This window comes from Balaenoptera physalus (assembly GCF_965194825.1).
Source record: "Balaenoptera physalus genome assembly, chromosome: 10".
NCBI classification, from domain to species: Eukaryota; Metazoa; Chordata; class Mammalia; order Artiodactyla; family Balaenopteridae; genus Balaenoptera; species Balaenoptera physalus.
Window position 1 is genome coordinate 111868005 of NC_138889.1, and position 26600 is coordinate 111894604.

Here is a 26600-nt window from a genome sequence, read left to right on the forward strand (position 1 = left end):
CCTGGGGCCAGAGACCCTGTTCGCTGCGGGGAGCTGGTCACTGCGGAATCAGGCCCGGTCACGGGCTCTGCTCACCTAACAAGATTCTCCTCCTCCTGGCAGCACTGCCCCCAGAGCGCCTGCCCCCTCCCTGCTCCCATCTCGCCCTCCGGGCCCTGACAGGGGCCTCCCCGGCTCAGTGTTGCTGGGTCAGGACTCGGCAGAGGTCTGGGGGCTCGGCTGGCCCGAGGGTGGCCCTGACCCCCCGATGCGGCTGTGTTCCAGGCATTCTCTATGGCACCATGACCATGGAGCTGGGCGGCAGAGTGACCGTCGAGTGTGAGAAGAACAACTTCCAGGCTGAGCTGGAATTCAAGCTCAAGGTAGCACTGGCCACAGCACCTCGGCCACCCAGGGGCCTTGGGGGGCGTGGGGCTTGGGCCGGGGAGAGGCGAGGCCTTGGGGGGCCCCCTCCTGCCCTCTCAGTGCCCCAGGGATGGTTTCCTGAGCAGGTGCACATGGATGAGCAGCTCCTGGCTTCCCTGTAGCACAGCGGGGCCCAGAGAGGGGAAGGGGCTGCCCACAGGCCACACAGCAGAGCTAGGACAGGCCCAGGCCCCTTCCCCACCACGGGGCACAAAGGCCTGGCGGGGACCCAGCACCCTTGAGCTCAGGCTGGGCCGTGGGCGAGGGTGGCCACCTCCAGCTTCAGTCCCGTCCCAGCCGGCCCCCCATGCACTGGGGCTGGGAGCTCACCTCCCCGCCGTGAGGAAGGGGCCCCTCCTCCCCAGCTCCACGAGGGGGGCGTGGCTGCCGCCCTCACCGGCGTCGTGAGGGCATCGTCTCGGGTGTGTCCCCGCAGCCCTTCTTCGGGGGCAGCACGAGCCTCAACCAGGTCTCCGGGAAGATCACGTCGGGCGAGGAGGTCCTGGCACGGCTCACGGGACACTGGGTGAGAGGCCGCCTCCGGGCAGGCGCGGGTGGGCCCGGGGACAGCAGTGGCCACGGCCGGCACCTCTGACCCGCCCGGCCGTCTGGGGCAGGACAGGGAAGTGTTCATCAAGGAGGAGGGCAGAGGAGGCGCCGAGCTCTTCTGGAACCCGAGTGAGGAGATCCGCGGGCAGCGGCTGAAGCGGCACACGGTGCCTTTGGAGGAGCAGACAGAGCTGGAGTCGGAGAGGTGAGGCCCGGGCGCCGCAGGACCCCTGACCCCGGCTGGGGTGGCCGGGCCGGCAGCTGCTGTCTCCTGGATGCACGTTCCCTGGATGTCCCTGGCAGGGAGGACGGACCTGAGTGGACCCTTCTTGGCAGAGGACACGTCCAGCCGTGGGCAGCTGGAGGGAGAGCAGGGGAGGCCTGGGGAAGAGCAGGCTCCGGGGCAGATGACCTGCAGTCCACAGGGAGGGCCCTGCTGGTGGCAGGTGTGCGTCCAGCGTAAGAAAGAACCGTCTCAGGGTAAATCAACAGTGCCCAGGAGACCCGGGCACCCTGAGAGGCAGTGAGCTCCCTGTCACTGGAGGCAATCAAGTGGAGGTTGCTCTGAGGCTCCCCTCTAGCGTGAGGGGACGGGACTGCCCAGGTCCCCCAGCTCAGAGCGTGTGCTCCGCTCGCAGGCTCTGGCAGCACGTCACCAGGGCCATCAGCGAGGGTGACCAGCACAAAGCCACACAGGAGAAGTTTGCCCTGGAGGAGGCACAGCGGCAGCGGGCCCGAGAGCGCCAGCAGAACCTGGTGCCCTGGTCGCCGCAGCTGTTCCAGCTGGACCCCGCCAGCCGGGAGTGGCGCTACCGATACGAGGAGTGAGTGCTGGCAGAGAGCGGCCTGGGCCCCGCCCTGGGCTGGGTAGCAGACCCCCGCTGTCCTGGCCCTGGGTGATGGGGACGGAGGGTCACACAGGGGCTGCACACAGGTGCAGGCAACGGTCACTCCCCTGAGGGTCTCCAGTCCTGCTGGGAGGCTGAGGGCTGGGCCGGGATGGGGCCCCCTCACTCCGAGGGCCACCGCCCCTGCCAACGGACACTCTCTGGACCCTCCAGCCACAGCCCCTGGGACCCCCTGAAGGACATTGCCCAGTTTGAGCAAGACGGGGTCCTGCACACCCTGCGGCGGGAGACCATGGCCCGCCAGACCACCTTCCTGGGCAGCCCGGGGCCCAGGCACCAGGTCAGCACCACCCCCAGGGCCCCTGCTGGGTCCCTCCAGGTGTGACCCCTTGCCCACCCTCACACCCACCTGCCTGGCCCCCCTCCTCTGGGTCCCCCACCCTGGCACACTCTGACCCACGTCCTAGCAGGGTCTCCTCTGGCATCCCCCTGCGTCCCTGCCCCGCCCTTCCCTGCCCAGCATGGGGCCTGGATGCCTGGATTTGCAGGACACTCAGTTCCCAGGGCACCCCGGTGTTCAGGGCACTGTGCCGGAGTGTATGGTCCTGGCCCATCACCCCCCAGAGCCGCCCTCTGCGGTGCGGGCAGCACGTTATCCCATTCCACAGATGAAAAAAATGGAGGCTCAGGGCAGCCCAGGGATTCGCCCAAGTAGGAGGAGGAGGCGGCGCATTTACCCAGATGCCTGGGCCTCAAAAGTGTGGGAGAGAGGGTGGGAGGCGCGGGGGAGGGCAGGTGAGAGTGCAGGTGGGAGGTTCCAGGAGACACAAGGAAGGAGAGCTCCAGACAGAGGTGCCTTTTGAGGGAAGCCTGGAGTGGCTCCCACCACGTGGGCAGGTTCCACGTGTGGAACAGCACCCGCTACACCAGCTGGGCACCCACTGTGCACACGGCCGGGGGGCACGGCCCACCCGGGGCAGGGAAGGGCGGACTCCCCATCTTGCCCAGGGGCCCCAATTTTCCCAGCAAACAGGGGCCACAGTATCTCACCAGCCACGTGTGTCCCACCCACCCTTCCGCCACATCCCGCGGCCCCTCGGCCTAGACCAGGTGGCCCCAGCCCCTCGCACACGTGTCCACCTGACATCCTGCATCCTCCTCCTTCTCTTCAGCCCTTCCAGTTGGCTCGGGCCCCACCACACCCCTAAACCTGTCCCTGCGGCAAAGTCCACCTGGGTGGACTGCCCCACTCTCCATCTCTGTCTGCACCTCCCATCGCTGACCCCACCCCCCAGCGCTGACCCCACCCCCATCAGTGACCACACCCCCAGCACTGACCACACCCCCATCTCTGACCCCACCCCCAGCACTGGCCCAACCCCCCATCGCTGACCCCACCCCCCATCTCTGACCCCACCCCCCATCACTGATAACACATCAGAGCCACAGGGCCCTAATGCAGAGCGTCCAGGCACCATCCCGGGCCCATCTGTTGGACACAGGCCTGCTGTCACCTGGCCACTCCTGTACTCAGGGGGCTTGTTTGAGGCCGGCCAGCCTGGGGGTCCCTCCACGCTGGGGGAGCCCTAGCTGTCAGCTCACACACTGAGCGGGTCCCTGGCCCCACCCCCATCATCTCCGCATGTACTGGGCAGGACCTCGTGACGGTCCCCAGGCCGCCACAGAGGGACCAGCAGTCTGCATTACCCCTGAGGACACTGAGGCCCGGGGGGAGTGAGGCTCTAGCCCAGGCAGGGCAGGGCCAGACCTCCTCTGTGCACCCAGAGCCAGCAGTTCCCTCCTCTGCCGGCCACCTCCTCTGGAGCTGCCCTGGCATAAACCCACCACCACGTCCCCAAGGCCAGCGACACCCCAGCAGGTCGCCGAGGGCACAGCGGGCGCACGAGGGTGCGGGTGAGCTCCCGGCCACAGCTGCTCCATCTCCCTCCAGGGGTCTGGCCCCGACCGGCGGCTCCGCAAGGCCAGCGACCAGCCGTCTGGCCACAGCCAGGCCACCGAGAGCAGCGGCTCCACGCCCGAGTCCTGCCCGGAGCTCTCTGACGAGGAGGAGGAGGACCGTGACTTCGCTCCGGGTGAGCCCGCCTGGGCCACGCCCTCTTCAGGGCGGGCGGAGAGAAGCCCAGGGGCAGATGGGGCTGCGGGAGGGGGCGGGGCTCCCGAGTCTGCACTCAGGGGGCGGGGCCAGTGCGAGGGGCGAGGCCGGGCCCTGTCCACCTGTCTGTGACTCTCCGGGTTGGCTCCTGCCTCTCTGCCCCCAGCCCTCAAGGGGGTGCCTGTCTCCCCAGCTTGGTCCCCGCCTCTGGGCTAATCAGAGGCCAGCTGAGCCCGGGGTTCCCTCTGGAAACATCCCTCGGCACCACCTCCCTGTATTATTAGCTTCACCTGAAGGCTCCTGTGAGGTGGGACACGGCCCCAGGACCCCACCTGCCGGCTCCCCAGACATCCCCGCTCATCCTCACTTCTCCCCCACCACCCCGTGTTCCCTTGTCCGCCGGGTCCTGCGTCCCAGGCTGCGAGAGCCCGTGCCCTCGGTGTGGGAAGGAGGCGTGGCGGCTGCAGTTGCTGCACGAGGGGATCCTGTCCATCCGGGAGGCCCAGCAGGAGCTACATAGGTGGGCCACGCTCGGGGGTCCAGCCGGGGCTCCGGGTCAGAGAGCAGGAGAGCCAGAGCCGGCGGGGGGTGAGGGGAGGCGTTCACCTGCACTGTCACTTGGGCTAGAACCCTCAGGACTTCAGGCGGTCTGGCTGCTGGGCGAGGACAGGGGACCTCCTGGGTTCTGCCCTCTGCGAGGGGCGGGCAGGGCAGAAAGCGGCGTGTAAACAGGCTGAGCCGGCAAGGAGGATGCTGGGCCTGGCGGGGGTTGATGGAGGCCAGGTGAACCAGGGCAGGGCTGCCCGTGCTTGTGGCCGGTGGAGCAGACGGAAGCTGGAAGGAGGTGCTGCCAGCACCGGCTCCCCCGAGGATGTCTCCTACCGCCCTGCGGTGGCCCCAGCTCCGAGAATAGTGGGTCCTCAGGCACAGCTGGGTGAGTCATCTCGGGGAAGACTGGGAACACACTGTTTCGCTGGCACCAGGAGGCAGAGCCCTGCTTGCCAGCTCTGCCCCAGAGCCAGGCTCCTGGCTCCAGCAGGGCTGCAGGACGCCTGGCCTGTGGGACCTCGGGCTGTCCCTGCCTCAGTCTGCCCATCTGTGAACTGGGGTGACAGCAGGGGCCCTGGGGCAGGAGGAGGATGGCGCAGAGGGCTGAGCTCTGTGCCTGGCACCCCGCGAGCACTTACCCAGCTGTTAGCATCGGAGCCGCCCTCGGAAGCCTAGAATTTCGTGCCTGTGACCCACCCATACGTGGCATAGAGGCGCTTCCCACCTGTTTAGCACCCCACTCCACTGCAGGCTGTGTGGGGCCCAGAGAGGGAGAGGAATGCTGTCTCCATGGTCAGGGAGGGCTTCCTGGAGGAGGATGCAGGTGGGCGGGGAGGAGCTGCAAAGGGGGAGAGCAGAGGTCAGCACGGAGAGCAGAGGCCACCACAGGTGGGCCACTGCCGGGAGAAGGGCGAGTCAGGTGAGGGGGCGGAGGTGGTGGAGCTGAGCCCAGAGGCCGTGGGAGCCGGGAGGGTCGGGGTGGCCATCTAGCACCACAGAAGACTAGCTGCAAGGCAGGTGGCCGGGAGAACCGCCGGAAGCTTCTGCTGAGGTCCAGACACACACTGACGTCAGAGTCCAGGGCGGGGCTATGGGTTTCCTGGGCTGCCATACAGAGTACCACAGGGAAGCAGCTTCAACCACAGACATTTACCTCTCCCAGTCCTGGAGGCTGGAAGTCCAAGATCAGCGCAGGGCTGGTTCCTCCTGAGGCCTCTCTCCTTGGCGTGTAGACGGCCGTCTTCTCCCTGTGTCCTCACGGGGTCGTCCCTCTGTGTGTGTCTGTGTCCTGACCTCCTCTTCTTATAAGGACACCAGTCCTACGGGATTAGGGCCCATCCTAGTGGCCGCATTTTACTTTATTCACCTCTTTAAAGGTCACATCTCCAAATACAGTTGCATTCTGGGGCGCTGGGGATCAGGATTCCAACAGAGGACTTTGGGGGACACAGTTCAGCCCATAACAGTGGAGGTGGGAGGGAGGATTTAAGAGGCCCAACTCCCCCAGCCTTGACACCCCCCCCCCCCGCCTCCCTGGAATGTGTGCCCAGGAAGCGCAGTGCAGCCACTGTGCCCTGGGTCCCTCCCGTAAATGAGCCCTCCACCCCCATGTGCACCCCGGGGCAGGGATGCGCCATCCTGCCTGGGCTGGCCCTGGCTGAACTGCGGCGCCCTATCGTTCCAGGCATCTCTCGGCCGTGCTGAGCTCCACGGCACAGGCCAGGCAGGCACCGGCCCCAGGCCTCTTGCACAGTCCCCGCCCTTGGTTCCTGCTCTGCGTGTTCCTGGCGTGTCAGCTGCTCATTAACTACATCCTCAAATAAGAGCCCTTTGGGGACGGCGCGGGCATCGCCTGCAGAACTCGGGCGGCCCCAGCCTCCTTCCCAGGCACCTAGCACTTTAAGCCAGCCCCGTGGAGGCAGAGACTCAGCGAGCACGGCCTCTGTGGACAGAGGGGCCCACGGCGGCACAACAGCAGGAGGGACCTGGGGAGCCACACGGGGTCCTCCCGGGGAGGCGCTGGCCTTACTGCTGAAGCCAAATGCCACATTCGTTGTGCACTGCACTCCCTGGTGACCTCGTCCCATCATCCCCGGTCAGCCTCAGGGGACTGATGGCGGAGGGGCAGGAGGGCCCGCAGGGCTCTGGATGTTGTTCCCCAGCAGGGGTGAGTGGGGGGCTTTGAGGAGCAAGCCGGGACCCCAGGTCGTCCTTGGGCCTAACACACAGGCCATCCCTTCCTGAGACCCTGCCCACAATGGCCTGGAGGGGCCACAGGTGGGCTGGGGGTGCCAGCTGGGCTACTTTGGAGAGGGCGCTTGGGGCTTTATTCTGCCTTTGTGCTGTTTGGACCGAGCCCAGTTCGTATACCTACAGGACCCGCCCCACTTCCCTCAGCCAGGACGTGCCAAGCTGGGGCCGGCACATGTGAGCACGGCGTGCCTGGGGGCAGCGTCCCCGGCCTGGAGCCTGAGTTGGACACTTTGCTCAGATTGATGCACGGTCTTCCCCTCCCACACGTTTTTAATAAACGCAATCGCAATATTTTAGGCAGGCTGCAAACAGCGCCTGGCGTCTGGCCTCCATTCCTGTGTCAAATGCCAGGGTGTGTGTGTGTGCGTGTGTGTGTGTGTGTGTGTGTGAGCATCTGCACATATAGATACACACGGAGCCTTAAACTATGTTGTGGCGGTGTCATCTGAGCTGATTGTCCAGTTTATGTACCCATGTTCTTGCCCTCCCCCAGTTTGGGGACATGTCTTTGCTCCATCCCTTGAAATAAACAGACACACATATTGTGTGTGTTGTCTTCTTGGGGAACTTCTGGAAACTGGCGGGGGTGGGGTGTCTTTCAGGGGAGAAACTCAATGCCAGCAGAAGCTGTCTGGGGCTGGAGGGGCCCAGGGAAGGCTCCGAGGCCCTGAGGATGGAGGGAGGAGGTCCGTGGAGGATGGGGGTGCAGTTTGCAGGGAGCAGTTAGAAGCAGCCCACCCTGCTGAGCCAGCGTCAGGAAGCTGGGGTCCTGTCAAACAGCCGCTGAGCCAGCTGAGGACACGGGAGGGGCGCTGCCCACCGGGGCCTCCAGGGTGGCCCTCAAGCCCATTTGGCCCGGTCCCTTCTCCACAGTTACAGCCCCCTCCCTGCCCTGCTGCCCCCAGCCCAGCCCTTCAATTCCACTGTGGCCACCATTCCCGGTGCTCACAAACACCAGGGCCAGGTGAGTGGGCCTCCCTTTTCTGGGACAGCCCAGGATGCCCCTGAAGGGGAGGGTGGGGACAGCTGACCGCAGACACCACGCACCACAGTACGGGGAGACTGCAGCCCAACCCTGACAGTACGTGAAGGATGAAAGACACGGAGAGGCCGCAGGACAGGATGGACTTGGACTGGGGCCGAGGAAGGGGCAGGTGGGCACTGCCATCCCAGCCCTCACGCCTGCACTAGGCAGACGGGACTCCCGGGATGCCGCATCGAGGGCAGTGCCCCTAGACTGGCTCTGGATCCCCATGTGGCTGTCACTCCCTGCTGAGGGTGGGTGCTTTCCAGGTGGAAGTATTCTGCACCTTGTTACTGAGGCAGGCTGCTCTGGACCGGAAGCCCTGGGCCACCTGCCTTGCACCCTGGCCCCTTCAGAGCCAGGCGGGGCCACCCTGCTGCAGCCCGATCCACCAGCCCCTCCAACCCCCGGCCCCTGCAGCCTCGGAATCTCCTCCAGAATTCTCTTTATGTCCTTGGTAGGCCAAGAACTACTCTAAATAACAAGGAAAAGAAAGCTGGGTGGGCATCGTCCCAGGGGAACAGGTGACCAATGCCCAGAGAGGTGGTTGCAAGGGCATCACGCAGCACCTCCGTGCAGTAAAAACCTGGACAGGTTTCAGGGTCCATCAGCCAACTCTTGGGTGTCCAGATGCTGGTGGTTAAATCTAGAATGATGTAGGGTCCAGAGCTGGGCCTCCCACCCTCACCTCCACTCAGCACCCATTTCCCCGCCCCATTGACAGTGTGCCTGGCTTGGCTCCCGGGGCATCTGGGCGGGAAGAGGATGTTGCAGCTGGACTAGGAGAGTGGAGGCTCAGGAGGGCCTGTGCTAGGGCCCCACCTCACCCTCTAGGAGACCCAGAGCAGCAAAGAGAGAGGCCGAGGAGATGCACTTCCTGGGGACACGGTGACAGTCACCTCACCTTGTCACCTCCTTGGGTGCACAGCCAGCAACCTCTAGTAGGAAGAACTCCTAGCAGAAGCGACCTGGGTCCCAGGCAGGGCTGAGGGACTCAAGCAGCTGAGCGGGCCCCCTGGAGTATGGGATTCCGGGTGGGGGCGGGGGACGTCGGAGGAGGTTTCGGAGATGAAGGGGCGCGAAGCCCCCTGTGGATGTGCCTGGGCTGTATCCTGCTCTCCCCACGAGGGAAGGGTCTCCTCCCCTTGAATCCCTCTCATCCACCTCACCCGCCTCCCTCATCAACGTCGCTCCCGCGAGCAGCTCAAAAGATGCTGTGGTTGCGGCGGGGAGGCAGAGACAGACGCTCGGCGTGCGGCGGCCACCCGAGCCCAGGTCGGAGCCCCTGGGGCATCTGGGGCCGAGGGCGCAGGAGGAGCGGAGGGCGGGGGGGGAACCGGCGGTTGGCAGTGTGCTCGCCCAGGAGGGGCTGGGGAGGGGGGCGTGGCAAGCGAGGCGCTCCGTCCTTTCCTCTGCGGCGGGATCTGTGCAGACACCCTGCCCTCCCCCGCCCCCTCGGAAGCGACTGGGCAACAAGTTAAACTTGGGGGGAGGGCCGGGAATGGCCGTCCCGGCGGCGCCGAAGCCCGAAGCCCATAGGTGGCCCCGGAGCGGCGACGGCCTGGGCTGAAGGCCTGGACATCCGAGGCGGGAGGCGCGGGGGCCAGGGACGCGCAGGACCACCGGTCCCAGACGTCTCCTCCGCGTGGCCGACCTACGGGAATCCGGGAAAGCGGAAAGTACCGGTTCCAGCAGGGAGGCGTGGCAACTGGGAGGCGGAGCCCGTGGGTGGGGCGAGGGGAAGGCCGTCCCCCCCGCGGTCAGAAGCTCCCCTCCGATTGGCTGTGAAGTCAGAAACTCCTCATCGAATGGGACCCGGGGGTCGACGGGTAGTCACGCTTGGAAGTGTGACCGCAGTTGTCCGCTCGTCCGCAGAGGCGTCGCGATGGTGCCCCGGGAGCGCGCTGTCCTGGCGGTGCTGCTGCTGTTCGCGGCGCAGGTGGGACGGCGGCGGAGGGTCTCCGGGGAGGGAGGACTCTGAGAACGGTAAGGGGGCTGTGGCCTGGGCGCGCGTCCGGAACAAGGATGACGCGGGCGGCGGGACATCCCGCATCCGGATTCCCATCCCGAGCAGGTCGCAACGGGAAGTTTCCTGCACCCAAAGGCCCAGGCGGGGCCGATCCCGCTGCACATCCTTGGTGACTGAGCGCGGGGAGCCCCAGTGGAAGGAGGTGGGGGGGCATGCGGAGGGGCGGGGCTGCGGAGGGGCGGGGCTGCGGGCGGGCTGAGTGTGTGTGTGTGTGTGCACGTGTGTGCACATTCAAATATATAATACAAAGATGTACACGTTCAGATACACATACACACTCAGATCCCCGTTCCCAACCCATAGACAATATCCTTTCTTTTTTTTTTTTAAATTTTATTTATTTATTTATTTATGGCTGCGTTGGGTCTTCGTTTCTGTGGGAGGGCTTTCTCTAGTTGCGGCGAGCAGGGGCCACTCTTCATCGCGGTGCGCGGGCCTCTCACTATCACGGCCTCTCTTGTTGCGGAGCACAGGCTCCAGACGCACAGGCTCAGTAGTTGTGGCTCACGGGCCCAGTTGCTCCGCGGCACGTGGGATCTTCCCAGACCAGGGCTCGAACCCGTGTCCCCTGCATCGGCAGGCAGATTCTCAACCACTGCGCCACCAGGGAAGCCCAGACAATATCCTTTCTTAACACAGTCTATATGCAACAGGTGAAAAAATTAACTATAGACTAGAAAAAATCAAATACTAAATTCCAGAGGATTACTACCACAAAGGGTCTAGTTCTGACCATGCAAATAAAATAGGCGTCCACCATCGAAGTAGTCAACAAATCCACATGCATTTGGGAACTAAAGAACATATTCCCCCCAAATAATACTGCTGTGTATCGCGAGTGGAACAGCACGGAGATGCTCCCCCGAGGAAGCCCACCCCGACGAGGGAGGCAGTGCTCCGGGTTGGCGGGTGACTGCCACTCCTTGTTCAGGGGTCTCCGTGTCTGCTTCCATCCGGAGCAGAGGCATCTTTTGATAATGCCAATCTTCTCTTTCTGATTGAAGGTGACCATGGCAACCGGGGAGACCCGGTGTAAACCGGGCGAGTATGAGGTTACCGGCCTTTGCCGCTCCAGAAAACTCTGCCCGGCTGGTGAGTCTGGGACCACTTACAGAGCCTTCCGGGGCAGACCCCTGCCTGGGAGGAGGGAGGCCTCAGTCCCTTTGAGCAGAGCTGGGGGCTGCCTGTGGGGTGGGAGGGCCTCTCCTGGGCAGCTGCCCAGTGCCCCACCTCTGCACCCACCTTGGGGGCTCTCGTGTGAACAGAGTGGTGTGTGCTTGTTTTGAGATGGGTGAGGTGAGTTCAGCAGGGCTTGGAGGACAGAAGTGGGGATGTGTGCCCAGGCTGGACACGCCCACCTTCCCACCCGCACCCCATCCACACTCAGGTGTGCCCACGTGATCAATGAAAGTCCCTTCACGGCCTCCTCTTGTAAGGGTCCAGCCACACACCTGTACCATCACCATGGGCATCATCCACTCACACACACCTGCACACGTGCCTCATTTTATCCGGGCAAGTGTGCCTTCCGGGCTCCTGGTTCAGAGACCAAACGCCCAAAACCTGGACACTCAGCCCGTATCCTCCCCACACACGCCTGCACACCCACCAGTACACACACTACATACAGTTATGCACACACATCCATGCATTCACATGCACACCTACGTGAACCACATGTAGGAAAGAAAGGGACACGGTTGGTCCAACATGAAATCTCGTGACCTCTGCCCAACATCCACATACTGCGTGGCATCAGTAAAAGCCAAGGGGCAATTCAGGTCCCCGGTTTCTGGGACACCTGTGGCCTCGGATCAGTCCAGAATGTTCCAAGGAGAGGGGTGGGTACTGTGCAGGCGGTCTGGCCTCCAGGTGCCTTGGGACCTCCTCATGCAGAGGCCTCAGAGACCAGGCGGGGTCTGCGGCAGAGCAGGACAGCCCTGGACACCCACCTCCCCTCCGTGTACCACCTGCCACAGGCCACTACGTCAGCGAATACATAGACCAGGACCACAGCATCGGAGACTGCAGGGAGTGCGAGTCTGGAACCTTCCGGGCCCACCCCAGTGAGGAGAGCAGCTGCGTGCCGTGTTCCCAGTGCCGGGAGGGTGAGTGGGCTGCCGTCCAGGCAACGTGCCCCCATCGACTGGCCCTGTGGGAACCTCCCCAAAGGAAATGATCACAGAGGAACACGGGGATCGGGCTGCCAGAGCAGGCATCACAAAGTGCTTGTTTTTATCATGACGCTGTGTGTATTGGCTAAAGAATCAACCTACAGGTCATTAGGATTTCAGAGTTGCTATGTGTAAGGACGATATACAGAAGTTCTTCTAAATCTCTGTATATCGGTGACATTGTTTTTTAAAATGTAATTGAAAAATACCACTTGCATTAGCAAAAGAAAACCAAACAAACAAGATTCTTTGGAATAAATCTAGCAAAGCATGCATAAATGTGTAAGTGAACAAACAACATTTAAGGAAATCTAAATATGGAGAGAAATACCACAAGAGAGTAAGCAAGAAGGCTCAACGTTTTGTTGGGGGTTTTTTGGGCCGCACGGTGTAACTTGCAGAATCTTAGTTCCTGACCAGGAACTGAACCTGGGCCACAGCAGTGACAGCGCCGCGTCCTGACCACTGGACGGATAGGGATCTCCCTCAGTGTTTTCAAAGTATCAGTTTTCCCAGGAATGGTTCTTAGATTTAGTGCATTGCCAATGAAAATCCCAACAGAACGTATCAACTTATCATGCCATACACCTTAAGTAGATACAATTTTTATTTTTAAAAAGTAAACTATCCCAATAGGAGATTTTATAAAAGTGGCTATGCTGACAGTTGCCAAAACAGCTTCCTTCTTTCCTAAAGGGGGAAAACAAGACAGCACACTGGCTCCCCCAAGTACTAGGGCTCTGTACAGAGAAACAGTTCAGCAGTGTGATATTCACGTGGGGGTGGACAGTGGGCCCCGTGGAAATAGCCCCGTAGATGTGAAATGTGGGGTGTGGCCCCAGGACCGAGCCCGTCACAGGCGAAAGGGCGGAATCCCCCCGCGATGCTGGGAGAGACCCTTCATTGTCCACACCGAGCAGAGCTGTTCTGTTCTTCGTGGGGCAGACGAGATGGGCAGAATGATTTGGGGGTGTTCCTGAGCAGTTGGCCCTGTGCCCCAGCCCAGATGGCTGGGGCACCCACGGGCCCCTCCACAGACGCTCCAGATGCAGGGGATGAGGTCTGGCTGGTCCCCGTCTCCATCCCTGCTGGGGAAGGAGGGGGGTGAAGATTCTGAGGCTTTGACTGTGAACCTGGACGTGGCCGGCGTGGGCGGGACAGAGTCCAGGCCCCGGTGACTGACCCTCGGCCTTCTCTCCAGCAGATCAGGAGGTGGTGACTGAATGCTTCCCAACCAGCGACCGGCTATGCCAGTGCAAGCAGGGCAGCTTCTACTGCGACTCCAAGCACTGCACGGAGAGCTGCTTCCGGTGCAAAAGGTGTTGGCCTGGGGTGTGTGAGCTGAACAAACAGGCCTGGGCGTGGGTTCCCCTCCTCCATTCACTGCCTGTTTGGCTTTGGGCCACTTATTCTTCCGCCCCCTTCCTGGAGCCTCCGTTTTCCCGTGTGTAAAATGGGGCTAATGGTAGCACCTGCCCCATAGAGGTGTCCTGAAATTAAGTCAGACAAGTCACCTGGATGTTTCCACCTGGTGACGGACTGGAGTCAGTGCTCATTCCTTCCTTCAGGTGTGATCATGAGCCCCGCTGTGGCCTGCAGGTCATATGGCAGGCCTGGCGCCCCCAGCCATGGTGGAGACCGTCCCAACACCTATACAGTGACAAGCCCGTGAGGGACAGAGGGGATGCTAGAGACAGGTCTCTAGAGCAGAGGCCCCGTGAGGGAGGGAGGGAGGAAGCTCCAGGCAAGGAAAACCACAGGCAGAGAGGACGGGAGTACCACGCCCTGAGGCAGGGTGGGATGCCCACTGTCACCGTAAGAGTTTCCTGGGGCTGCTGTAACAAAGCACCACAAGTGGGTGGCTTTTAATAAACAACAGAAATGTATTCTTTCACGGTTCTGGAGACCAGAAGTCCGAAATCAAGGTGTCAGCAGCCCGTGCTCCCTCTGAAGACTCTCAGGGAGGAATTTCCCTCGCTTCCTCAGCTTTCCATGTTGCCGGCAGTCCTTGGCGCTCCTTGGCTTGTAGACGCATCACTTCAATCTCTGCTTCCGCCTCCAAGTGGTCTTCTCCCTTTGTGTTTGTGTGTCTGCATCTTCACGTGGCCTTCTCTCTGCCTGTGTACAATTGCCTTCTTGTAAGGACGCTGGTCATTGATTCAGGCCCACCCTGATCCAGTATGACCTCATCTTAACACGATTACATCTGCAGAGACCCTGTTTCCAAATAAGGTAGCATTCTGTGGTTTCGGGTGGGCATAGATTTTGGGGGGGCTTTGGGGAAGACATTTACAGTGGTAAAGCCACTTGTAAAATTGCTCACATTTGTAGACTCTTAAATACAACTCAGACCATGTTAAACTGTTGGCTCGGGAACCGGACAAGTCCAAAGTAAGGACTGCCCTCAGGTCTGGTTTGATCAGGGCTCTGGCTTCTCTGGACTTGCTTGCCTGTCCCCTTCTCCATGAGCTTCATCTTTAGGCTGACTTCCCTCTTGGTAGAGATATGGCTACAGCAGGTCCAGTCCTCATAGCCACACACATCTCTCTCCGGGAACAGAGACAGAGGGAGGCCCCTCCCCTATATATCAGAGAATCCCCAAGCTTTATTCTCATTGAGCCAGTTTGGGCCAGATAGCCCGGGAAATGCCAGACACTGATGGCCTGAAGCCTGGTGGGGCAGCACAGGACGCGGGGCCGGTCCCTCTAACCCCTGACCGGTGGGTTTTAAGAAGGATGCTTTGGGCCGGGCCTGGGCGGGGAGAAGTAATCCGCAGGGTTTCTTTATTCTTCCTCTCAGGTGTGAAGACAGCACCATCCTTCAACCCTGCAACGCCACAAGGGATACAGTTTGCACCGTAAAAATTCATCCAGAGGCTGGTAAGGGTCTGATTCTGTCTCTTAAATCCATAAAAGTAAAAAGTTGAGGCTCTGTGGGCCCTAAGGTCCCTGTTGTCACAACTCAGCTCTGCTGCTGTTGCTTGGCTGTGTGTGAATAAAACTTTATTTATAGCAGTGGGCAGTGGGCGGGATTTGGCCCATGGGTCACCGTTCATACACTCCTGTCTTGAGTAAACAAATAGAATCCTTGGGGACAAGCTGTGGCTCTGCCATCCTTGTCCCCATGTTGGGGCCGTGTCGGCTCAGGCACTATTCTTTTTTTTATTATTGAAGTATAGTTGATTTACAATATTGTGTTAGTTTCCGGTGTACACAAAGTGATTCAGTTTTATATATATATATACATACACATATTCCTTTTCAGATTCTTTTCCATTATGGTTTATCCCAGGATACTGAATATAGTTCCCTGTGCTATACAGTAGGACCTTTTTGTTGGTCTATTTTATATATAGTAGTGTGTATCTGTTAATCCCAAACTCCTAATTTATCCCCCCCTCATCCCCCCTTACCCTTTGGTAACCATAAGTTTGTTTTCTACGTCTGTGAGTCTGCCTCTGTTTACTAAACATGTTCATTCGTGTCGTATTTTTAGATTCCACAGGTAAGTGATTTCATGCGGTATTTGTCATTCTCTCTCTGACTTACTTCACTTCATGTGATCATCTCTAGGTCCATCCAGGTCACTGAAGATGTCTTGCCCATTTTTATATTCGGTTGTCTGGGGTTTTCATTTTCTTATTTTTGATGATTATTTATAAACATTGGTAATTATTTATAAGCTTGGGATACAAGCCCTTTGTATTGGATATCTGCACCCACCTCTGCCCCCGAGGGTGCCTTTTTACTCACTTTATGGGGTCTCTTGTGGACAGAGGTCCTTCATTTTTTTTTTTTTTTTTTTTTAAGAATGTTTTTGCTTATTTCTTTTAAATTTTATTTATTTATTTATTTATGGCTGTGTTGGGTCTTCGTTTCTGTGCGAGGGCTTTCTCCAGTTGTGGCAAGTGGGGGCCGCTCTTCATCGCGGTGCGCGGGCCTCTCACCATCGCGGCCTTTCTTGTTGCGGAGCACAGGCTCCAGACGCGCATCCTCAGTAATTGTGGCTCACGGGCCCAGCTGCTCCTCGGCATGTGGGATCTTCCGGGACCAGGGCTCGAACCCGTGTCCCCTGCATTGGCAAGCGGATTCTTAACCACTGCGCCACCAGGGAAGCCCCGGTCCTTCATTTTAATGAGATCAAGTTTGTGGCTGTTTTCCGCTATGGTTGGTGCTCTTCCTCTCCAGGGTGAGAAATCTCTGCTCACCCGGAGAGAGTATTCTGTTATGTGACCTGCCAGCAGCTTCGTGGTCTTACCTTTCTCTTTTTCACTCTGCATGAACCTGGAATTGGTGTTTTGCGAGGTGTGAGGTAGGGGTCTAGGTTCAGTGTATGTTTTCCCACTGCACATATCGACCACCCCGTTTTGTGTTTTGAAGACGATCCCTCCCCCGCCCTCAGTGTTACTTGGTCATAACTGAGCGCCGTGTCCATCTGGGCTTCCTATCTGTCTGTTCTGGGGCCAGTGCCACTTTCCTGCCAGCCTTGATGTTGGAGCTGAAGTCCCCCTTGCCTCCTTCCACAAGGTCATCAGGCCACCCTTGGACTCAGCACATCCACTGAGATTTAAAAATCAGCTTGTCAGTTTTCTTCTGTTTTAAATAACAGGCAAGGACCTTTTTTCTTTAAATTTTTACTGGAGTACAGTTGGTTTACAATGTGTTAGTTTCAGGTGTACAGCAGAGTGAATCAGTTATACGTATACATATATCCACTCTTTTTTAGATTCTTTTCCCATATAGGGCATTACAGAGTATTGAGTAGAGTTCCCTGTGCTATACAGTAGGTCCTTATTAGTTATCTATTTTATATATAGTAGTGTGTATGTGTCAATCCCAGTCTTCCAGTTTATCCCTACCCCCCTTACCCCTGGTAACCATAAGTTTGATTTCTGCATCTGTAACTCTGTTTCTGTTTTGTACATAAGTTCATTTGTACCCTTTTTATAGATTCCACATATGAGTGATATCATATGATATTTGTCTTTCTCTGTCTGACTTACTTCACTCAGTATGACAATCTCTAAATCCATCCATGTTGCTGCAAGTTGCATTATTTCATTCTCTTTTATGGCTGAGTAATATTCCATTGTATATATACCACATCTTCTTTACCCATTCATCTGTTGATGGACATTTAGGTTGTTTCCATGTCCTGGCTATTGTAAATAGTGCTGCAGCGAACACTGGGGTGCATGTATCTTTTTGAATTATGGTTTTCTTCAGATATATGCCCAGGAATGAGATTGCTGGATCGTATGGTAGTTCTATTTTTAGTTTTTTAAGGAACCTCCATACTGTTCTCCAATATGGCTGTACCAGTTTACGTTCCCACCAACAGTGTAGGAGGGTTCCCTTTTCTGCACACCCTCTCCAGCACTTATTGTTTGTAGATTTTTTTGATGATGGCCATTCTGACCGGTATGAGGTGATAGCTCATTGTAGTTCTGATTTGCATTTCTCTAATAATTAGTGATGTTGAGCATCTTTTCATATGCTTTTTAGCCACCTGTATGTCTTCTTTGGAGAAATGTCTATTTAGATCTTCTGCCCATTTTTCGATTGGGTTGTTAGTTTTTTGATATTGAGCTGCATGAACTATTTGTATATTTTGGAGATTAATCCCTTGGCAGTTGCTTCGTCTGCAAATATTTTCTCCCATTCTGAGGGTTGTCTTTGTGTTTTGTTTATGGTTTCCTTTGCTGGGCAAAAGCTTTTCAGTTTAATTAGGTCCCATTTGTTTATTTTTGTTTTTATTTTCATTACTGTAGGAGGTGGCTCAGAAAAGATCTTACTGTGATGTATGTCAAAGAGTGTTCTGCCTGTGTTTTCCTCTAAGGGTTTTATAGTATCTGGCCTTACATTTAGGTCTTTAATCCATTTTGAGTTTATTTTTGTGTATGGTGTTAGAGAGTTTTCTACTCTCATTCTTTTACGTGTAGCTGTCCAGTTTTCCCAGCACCACTTACTGAAGAGGCTATCTTTTCTCCATTGTATATTCTTGATTCCTTTGCCATAGATTAGGTGACCATAGATGCGTGGGTTTTTCTCTGCACTTTCAATCCTGTTCCATTGATCTATAATTCTGTTTTTGTGCCAGTACCGTACTGTCTTGATTACTGTAGTTTTGTGGTATAGTCTGAAGTCAGGAAGCCTGATTCCTCCAGCTCCATTTTTCTTTCTCAAGATTACTTTGGCTATTCGGGGTCTTTCGTGTTTCCATATACATTGTAAAAATTTTTCTTCTAGTTCTGTGAAAAATGCCACTGGTAATTCGATAGGGATTGCATTGAATCTGTAGATTGCTTTGGGTAGTATAATCATTTTCACAATATTGATTCTTCCAATCCAAGAACATGGTATATCTGTCCATCTGTTTGTGCCGTCTTTGATTTCTTTCATCAGCATCTTATAGTTTTCTGAATACAGGTCTTTTGCCTCCTTATTCCTAGGTACTTTATTCTTTTAGATGTGATGGTAAATGGGATTGTTTCCTTGATTTCTCTTTCTGATCTTTCATTGTTGGTGTATAGGAATGCAAGAGATTTCGGTATATTTATTTTGTATCCTGCAACTTTACCAAATTCATTGATGAGCTCGAGTAGTTTTCTGGTGGCATCTTTAGGGTTTTCTATGTATAGTATCATGTCATCTGCAAACAGTGACAGTTTTATTTCTTCTTTTCCAGTTTTTATTCCTTTTATTTCTTTTTCTTCTCTGATTGCCGTGGTGAGGACTTCCAAGACTATGTTGAGTAATAGTGGTGAGAGTGGACATCCTTGTCTTGTTCCTGATCTTAGAGGAAGTGCTTTCAGCTTCTCAGCATTGAGTATGATGTTTGCTGTGGGTTTCTCGTATATGGCCTTTATTATGTTGAGGTAGGTTCCCTCTATAACCCACAAACACTTTTGAAGGCTATTATAACACCAGAACAGAAGGCAGAATGAGGAAGGGCCTGATCAGAGAATAAAGAAGAGCCTTTAAGCAGGACAGTGGCACCACATGAAAGACTCGCTCCTTCCTCCTCTGTCCTTGGTGACAGATTGCATCAGGATGGCCGAGCGTCCATGGCTCTGATGGGCCCGCCCCACCCCCCGTGTCTGTGCGTCCACGGCTCCTGTCGGCGCTGGGAGCTTAGCCGGGTGAGACGGAGACACCCCAGTGGTCACGCCAGAGGTCTCCCCAGGGTGGACCCTGCCCTGTCCCTTGGGCCAGCGTGGCCCGGCCCTACTGCCATGAGGACTGGCCATCCACTCCCTCCTCCCAGCCTCCTCCGGGCTCTGCCTGCTGCTGACCCAGGAGTAAATCCTGCAGCTGCGACCACTCACACCTGAGCCCCATCCCAGGATGCCAGGGCCTCTTGCTGCTCTGCTGGCAGGTCAGACCTCCTGCTGCTTCCAAGGACGTGAGCAACAGCCCAGGGCCTCTGAGCCCAGGTCCTGTCTGAGCCTGTCGTGCCTTCTGCTGGGGAGGTTCGTGGCGACAGTCATCGAGAGAGCACTTCGGGGCCTGGAGAACGGCGGTGCTGCCACCACGCCCGAGAGCAGCACGTCACTTGGATGAGGTGAGCGTGCCTGACCCTGCGACAGCATTCTCCGTTTTGCCTCCTTGCAGGAAACCTAAAGTGGTTGTGGATCCTCCTTGCTGCAGCTGTGGTCCCTTCCATCGCCATGGCCATCATCACCGCCACCTTTCGCCACTATAGAAGAAGAGGTAAATCAGAGTCACGTTGATCCTTGAGGAAACCGGGTCAGCAAGAGCGTCAGGAGCTCAGAAACGGGGGCCTGGGGTCAGTGGTTCCTGACGGGAGCCTCTCGTTTGAACACAGCTCTGTTCGCTTTCCATCTCGGGGGGCCCCGCGTGTGTCTGAGCTCGGAGCCGCCTGCTGCGTGCTCCCCGACGTGCAGGGCTTGAGACCAGAATCGCAGGCGGCTGCTGGGGACGGGTGTCCAGGGTGCCGGGGGCCGGGAAGCCAGGAGACACGGGTGCAGCTCCAGCCAGAGGGTCTTGGAGGAGGCGGTCCCTGGGTGCTAGGGAAGCTTACCAAGTAAGTGCCCCTCCTGTGTTTTCCCAGCTGCGTGGTTTTTCCAGTCGGTTGTCGGTTTTGTGAAACGTAAGTCCACTTTCTTGACCTTGAATTCAAGGCATTTCCTCTCCCCACAGAGGTCGCTGTAATAGTTAATATCAATTGTTTTCAGTTCTCTCTCTTCTTTTTGATTTGCAGAAAATCCAAAGGAGCCAGGCAGCCCTGTAAGTATCACCCTGGGATTTGTCCAGGGAAGCCCCAGGAGGTGGAGGGGTGGGGGGCAGCCCCAGGCCTTCCCCACTGCGTCCACACTTAGCCTGTGCAGTGGTGTCTGCGCCCACCTTAGCAGAGCCCTGGAACATGTGTGCTGGAAGACTTAAATTCTGCTGAGGCACAGGGGACAAAAGGCTTTCTTTTGTTTCTTTTGTTCAAAAAGAAAAGGTTGTTCTTTTCTTTTTGTTACTATAATCATATCCCAGGGCTGCTGAGACAGATCCCCGTAGACGGGGGGCTTAAAACATTAGGAGCTTACTGTCCCACAGTTCTGGAGGCCAGAGATCCGAAATCAAGGGGTTGGCGGGTTTGGTCCCCTTGGGGCTCTAGGGGCGGGTCTTTCCTTGCTTCCCCTGGTTGGGGCTGGACTTGCTTGGCGCTCTTTGGCTTATGGGCGCGTCACTCCAGTTTCTGCTGTCTTCACACAGCCTCTCCCCGTGTGTCTCTGAATCTCTCTCCTTTTAAGGGCACTAGTCATAGGATACCGGTCCCACTTTTATCCAGTATGACCTCGGCTGAAGAGACCCTATTTCTAAATAGGTCCCATTCACAAGTACTAGGGATTAGGATGTGGATATATCCTTGGGTGCCCACCATTCAACCCACCACAGGCTTCTCTTGGGATCCCCCAAGGAGTCGGTGGCAGAGCAGGGACCTGACCCCGTGCAGTGTTCCTCTCTAAAATTGCACAGGCCTTGCTTACCTATCAGACAGTTGGCATTTCTTTCCCTAAAAGTGGCTTGGGAAGGGCCTGTCCTGCAGGCTCCTGTCACCAGAAGAAATGACTTTGTTCCTTAGTCACCTAGAAGCAGCCAGCCCAAGGAGATGCAGATGCCCATTGACCTTGAGAGGGGCCAACCAGCCCCTGGTGTGGAGACCAGGCCGCTGTCGGAGGTGGAGGACTCAGCCCTGGCGCCCGAGGCCAGGACCCGCCTGGGGCCCTCCAAGGACGCTGGGGAAATCTTTGAGCTACAGGGGCTGGGGGCCGGAGGAAGTCCAGCAGCCCCAGAGCAGACACTACAACAGACTCAAGCTCCCGAGGCCCCCAGGCCCCCAGGCCAAGCAGAGGTATCCCCTTCCCTCCACAGCCTGGAGCAGGTAAGTGGACCGTTGGGAGGGTCTGAATGATGACCAAGGCCCTGCTCGCTGAGCGCTTGCTGCGTGCAGGGCTCTGTGTGGTGCTCTTGCGGAGTTCTTGTCTGAGTTTCCTGAGGCTGATATAACAAAGTCCCACAGCCCAGAGGCAGGGAGGGGGGTGTTTAAACATCAGACTTTTATTGTCTCATGGTTCTGGAGGCTGGAAGTCGGAGATCAAGGTGTCGGCAGGGTCACTTCCCGCCGAGGGCTCTGAGGGAGAATCTGGTCCAGGCCTCTCCCAGCTTCTGGTGGTTTCCGGCAATCTGTGAGGTTCCTTGGCTTGGAGAAGCATCCCCCCATCTCTGCCTTCATCTTCACGTGGCCTTCTCCCTGTGTGTGAGTCGCTCTCCAAATTTCCCCTTTTTATAAGGACCCCAGTCATATTGGATTAGAGGCCACCCTAGTGACCTCATCTTAACTTTATCGTGAGCAACAACGCTGTTTCCAAATACGGTCACGGTCACAGGTACTGGGAGGACTTCAGAACCTTTGCGGGGACACAGTTCAACCCATAACCTTCCCCAACCCTACCTGCTGTCTGAGGGTGTAACAGGGAAGAGCCAATTCTGACTCCATGTTGGATCTGTTTCTTTGACTTTAGCCTTTGCTTTTCATTGCTTTTGTTACTATAATCATACATAATGGCCTGCCTCAGGGAACCCTGCCCCTCTGCCTGAAAGTTAAACTAAAGTGCCTCTGTTCATCTCACAGGAAGACAATCTGACCCTGCCCACCTGTGAATGGCTGCAAGAAAGAAGAAATTAATGCATCCCCTCCTCAAGGATGGTCATTCCAGGAGATGATTTGCAAGACTGATGGTCCTCTTTACTTCCCCACTGCCTCTCCCTCTCTATTCTGCCTTTTTACTTTACTTCCCTGTCTGATTCTATAAAAGAAACTGGAATCCAGACCCTGATAAGGTGGTTATTTTGAGACATAAGTCTGCCATCTTCTCGGTCTGCCGGCTTTCCGAATAAAGTCGTATTCCTTGTCTCAACACCTCGTCTCTGACTTATTGGCCTGTGTGCGGTGAGCAGCACGAGCTTGGGCTCGGTAACAAGGGGACCATGGCACCAAGGGGGGGCAGAGGCTCAGCGTGTGTCCTCGCTGGGCCCCGGGGCTGGGAAACAGCAGGACCGAGGAGGCACAGCCCGCTGGTGCTGGACCCTGCCGCCTCCTGCGCTGTCAGCAGAGCTGGGCCAGGCACCTCCTGGGTGCCGGGCTTGGCATCTGGAGAACACGGGGCTGCAAGGGCAGGGTGTGGGATGGATCCTGAGATGGGTGGGATGGTCCCCGGGTGGGCCGTGTCCAGCCGTGCACAGCAGGAAGCGACGGTTCCCATCCTCCGCTGTGGGGCTGCTGGGGGCTTTCCCGAGTGGGTGACACCTGAATGGGGTTTGACGAATGATCAGACACCCACTAAGTGGCCCCGGGGGGAGGGCCAGGGTTGCTGAGTGATGAGGAACCCTAAGGCAGGGCAAGGTCAGGGGTTGAAGAAAGGGGAGACTGGGAGGAGATCGTGGACCCCTGGGCCACCCTTGCACAGCCACGGGGCTTGAGAAGTCCGGAGACTGTAGGTTCCATGGGTCGTGCGCCCTTATGCATCACTTCAGGGAGCCGGCCTGTGACTTTTGTCGGATTCTCCAGGGCTCCCGAGACGAATAAAATGCAGAAGTTGGTGCCCCTGCCGAGGGTCAGGTCAGGGTGACGTGCTGGTCCCTGGGTGTCCCTCCGGGGCTGTGCTGTAACAGGGCAGCTGTTCGTACCCTTTTTACCAGCCATGGGACGGAGCGGTGAGTCCTTGCCGGCCGTGGGCGGAGGCAGAGCTGAGATTTGAACCACGTGGTCAAGCTCCTGGCCTCAGGCCCCGGCATCTTGAGGAACGCCTGGCCTCATCCAGGGAGAACCCCGTGCTCGTGGCAGCTCCTTCAGACGGGTGGTCAGCTTTCATCTGTCTGGTGTCCTGTCCATGCTCGGATTTCCCTGAACTAGGAGGCTGTGCGGATAAGTCACTAATATTTGTCCACAGTGCATATCTGTAGACCTGTGTCCTCTCCATTGTCTTATCCAGAGAGCAGGTCACCGCCAGGTGACATCGTTCAGCTGTTACCCGCACCCCCCAGGGGAGAAGGAGCAGGGCCGGGGTCTGGGAAGAGTCAGGAGCACATGCAGAGCAGCAGGGACCCCCGCCCGCCCAAGCAGGGGCAGCCGTGACAGCACGGTGTCGCCCGCACGCCCAGGCCGTGTCCTGGGGGAGTGTGACCCAGAGGACACGCTGGGCTGTGAGCTCCCTGCTACCCATGGGGGGGATGGGGGGGGGACTCCCCACGGGCTGACTCAGGGGTCTTCTCATGTTCATAGAGGCCCACCGGCCCCCACCCACGGCTCCCGCAAGAAACCAGGTTCTGGTTCTATTTCAGTAGAATTCCTCTAAGAGGCCGCACAGGTTTCTGCTCCTGGACCCATTTTATTCTCTTCTCTCTGCAGGAATGTGAACAAAAGTATTTTTTGAAGGACGTTTCCTGTGATGGTAAGTAGTCTAAATTCTTCATTTTCTTTTTTTATTTGTTAACCTTTTTTTTGTTATTTTTGTTAACAAATCTTCTCGTTTATTTGTTTAGGCTAAATCTTCCTAGTTGGGACTTCCCTGGTGGTCCAGTGGCTAAGACTCCATGCTCCCGATGCAGGGGGCCTGGGTTCGATCCCTTACTGGGGAAGTAGATCCCACATGCCACAACTAAAGATCTCGCATGCTGCAACAAAGATCCCGTGTGCCGCAACTAAGACCCAGTGCGGCCAAATAAATAAACATATATTTTTTAAAAGTCTTCCTTCTTTGACATGAAGGCTAAGGCCTAATGTCTTTATTTTCGAGACGGGGGACCACCTGCCTACCCGAAGCTTAGGGAACTTTCCTGTGGACTTGAGATCCACTTTTTCACATTCACCAGTGACAGTAGAGAAACAGACATTTGTCAGATATAAGTTTTGTGGGGTTCATAAAGACGGATTGGATGTTGTTTTTATTTTATTATACATTCCTGTTTTTAAGAGAAAGTATGAGTGGGTGATAGGAATACTTATCTAACCCTAGATCAGTGGGTCCCCATGGCTGGGATGCTGTGGGTTTAGCGGCACAAAAGTCAAGATTTATCGAGCACGTGCTGCGTGCCAGGTGCTTTTTATAATCTTATTCTAACAGCTCTGGGAGACTGCCCCATCTTACAGATTTAAAACACGACAATCCGAAGCTCAGAGAGGCTACAAAACTTGCCCCAGGTCTCAAGGCCTAACCTGGTTCCCCCCACTGATGCCAGGAGGCCTACCCGTCCTGAGCACCTCACAGCCCGTGGCTGGGTGGCGTGTGAGAGGGGCAGGGCAGGGCGGACGTCAGCAGATGCTTTATCCACAGGGCTTCTGACTTGCCTGGGGTTCCTTGGTTCCTTCTCCCAGGTTCATTGGCTCCAGTAATGAATGAGCAACAGACGTGTCAAGAGACACAGCAGGTCGTGGCCAGACCTTGGCCTCCTGGCCCCTGGGCCTGGTCCCTTCTGTGGGATCATCTAGGCTGTCACAGGGCTTCCCAGGTCGTGGGCCGTGGCGTGCTGCCTGGTGCCCAGCCCTCAGGGCAGGTGGAAACACCTCTAGGACCACGCTCCCGGGAGCCGAGTTACAGAGGATGCTCCACGGGGCCTTCCAGGAATGTAAACGAACTCTCCCTTTTTGCTTTTATTTTTTTCAGCCATCAATAAGATCTATTGTGAATTCAGACATGAGGTTCCAGAAAGTAACTGGAAGATGTTATGGGGTTTACTGGACTTGAAGAAAATGACGAGATATGGGAACCGCAACATCCAGGAAATTTGGAAGAGCTCCTCAGGCGGAGGAATGGGCTAGGGAGGGACATTTCTGTATTTAAACTCATGGCTGCCCTCCATAACATGGAGCTACATATATGTTTGCAAATTATAAACAAATTGGTTGAAGAAGGTATCTTAGGTAGGCATGCAGAGACCTCCCAATAAACTCTTTTTTTGACACAGGGCTGTTATTTTACGCAGTGTCCTGGATGGGTAGGATCTGAGCTGCTTTTCCAGTTCTGATCCCATCAGAAACTTCATGAATCCCAGATGGAACTGCAGTCCTTATCCAAAAGGATTCTGTATAAACTTCCAATGGGGACATCAGCTCTGCCCACAAGCAAAGGTGCTTCTCTGTCAGGGGCACTGCCTGTGGCCAGTGTGGCAGAGATGGGATCCCAGGGGACTGCTGATTGCACTGGGTGGGCTCACGTTCCTCGGAGCCTCTCCCCAGGCTCTGCGGCCAGGAGAGTTTGGTGGTTGTCTTTCTGCCCCCACCAACTCCTTGATCTCAGAGTCACTGTGATGTCTGCATGACCTAGGACAGGAGTAGAAAGGGGAGAAACTATTGGTCCCATTTCTAATCTGAGCTCATCATTTTGATTCTACAAAGTGTATCCCCCAGTCTGTCCACTTCTCACCACCTCCCCCATCACCTCCTGGTTCAAATCTCCAGAGTCACTGTGATGTCTGCATGTGACATCACACTTGATCTCAGAGTCACTGTGATGTCTGCATGTGACATCACACTTGATCTCAGAGTCACTGTGATGTCTGCATGACCTAGGACAGGGCGTGGCATCGAGCAGGTGTTCCACGGATAGGCACGAGGAAGTCGACGACAGGCAACCCGCGGGCCACTCTGAGCAGTCAGAGACACTGGTCCATACCTGGCACTGGGACCAGACTATCCCTATCAAAAATGTGCAGAAGGTTCTGCTCAGTATTCTGTGATAACCTATATGGGAAAAGAATCTGGAAAAGAATGCTTACATGTATAACTGCATCACTTAGCTGTATACCTGAAACGGACACAGCATTGTATATCAACTATACTCCAATATAAAAAATAAATTAAATTTTAAAAAATAGGCAGAAGAAAACACAAAACAAAACAAAAAATGGGCAGAAGACCTAAATAGACATTTCTCCAAAGAATACAGATGGCCAATAGGCACAGGGAAAGATGCTCAACATCACTAATTATCAGAGAAATGTAAATCAGAACTACAACGACGTTATCACCTCCCACCGGTCAGAATGGCCATCATCAAAAAGTCTACAAATAACAAATGCTTGAGAGGATGTAGATAAAAGGAAACCCCCTTACACTGTTGGTGAGAATGTAAATTGATGCAGCC

At 56.4% G+C, this 26600-nt stretch overlaps 2 protein-coding genes across 14 annotated transcripts in view; both read left to right on the plus strand.

Annotated features, from left to right (window-relative positions):
- The window catches only part of OSBPL5 (oxysterol binding protein like 5), a 68984-nt gene extending 61722 nt beyond the window's left edge, over positions 1 to 7262 (plus strand). For 9 of the 12 annotated variants that reach the window (XM_082409652.1, XM_082409657.1, XM_082409661.1 and 6 more), the window contains 8 exons: positions 265 to 362; positions 842 to 931; positions 1023 to 1159; positions 1593 to 1778; positions 2016 to 2142; positions 3754 to 3895; positions 4333 to 4435; positions 6149 to 7262. In XM_082409652.1, the coding sequence (XP_082265778.1) occupies positions 265 to 362; positions 842 to 931; positions 1023 to 1159; positions 1593 to 1778; positions 2016 to 2142; positions 3754 to 3895; positions 4333 to 4435; positions 6149 to 6287 (1022 nt within the window). In that variant the 3' untranslated portion in view covers positions 6288 to 7262. The remainder of the gene's footprint in view (positions 1 to 264; positions 363 to 841; positions 932 to 1022; positions 1160 to 1592; positions 1779 to 2015; positions 2143 to 3753; positions 3896 to 4332; positions 4436 to 6148) is intronic. The other 3 variants (XM_082409653.1, XM_082409654.1, XM_082409655.1) reach the window with 3 other exon arrangements.
- A 2265-nt stretch (positions 7263 to 9527) lies between these two features.
- On the plus strand, positions 9528 to 22376 carry LOC309636514 (tumor necrosis factor receptor superfamily member 10B-like). Of its 2 annotated transcripts, none has more exons than XM_082409691.1 (10): positions 9528 to 9680; positions 10775 to 10862; positions 11750 to 11878; positions 13146 to 13263; positions 14744 to 14823; positions 19558 to 19656; positions 20018 to 20056; positions 20168 to 20193; positions 21041 to 21340; positions 22091 to 22376. In XM_082409691.1, exons 1-10 carry the CDS (start codon positions 9627 to 9629, stop codon positions 22142 to 22144), a joined length of 987 nt encoding a protein of 328 aa, XP_082265817.1. In that variant the 5' UTR covers positions 9528 to 9626; the 3' UTR covers positions 22145 to 22376. The 2 variants fall into 2 exon arrangements, with proteins under 2 accessions (XP_082265817.1, XP_082265818.1); XM_082409692.1 differs by having other exon boundaries at positions 13149 to 13263.
- Positions 22377 to 26600: the final 4224 nt, after the last annotated feature.

Excerpts from the sequence above, each read along its gene's own strand:
- LOC309636514 (XM_082409691.1), top strand. The coding sequence starts at position 9,627 with ATGGTGCCCCGGGAGCGCGCTGTCCTGGCGGTGCTGCTGCTGTTCGCG. Across the intron at positions 9,681-10,774 it reads TGCTGCTGTTCGCGGCGCAG|GTGACCATGGCAACCGGGGA; the intron begins GTGGGACGGCGG and ends TTCTGATTGAAG. Across the intron at positions 10,863-11,749 it reads CAGAAAACTCTGCCCGGCTG|GCCACTACGTCAGCGAATAC; the intron begins GTGAGTCTGGGA and ends CACCTGCCACAG.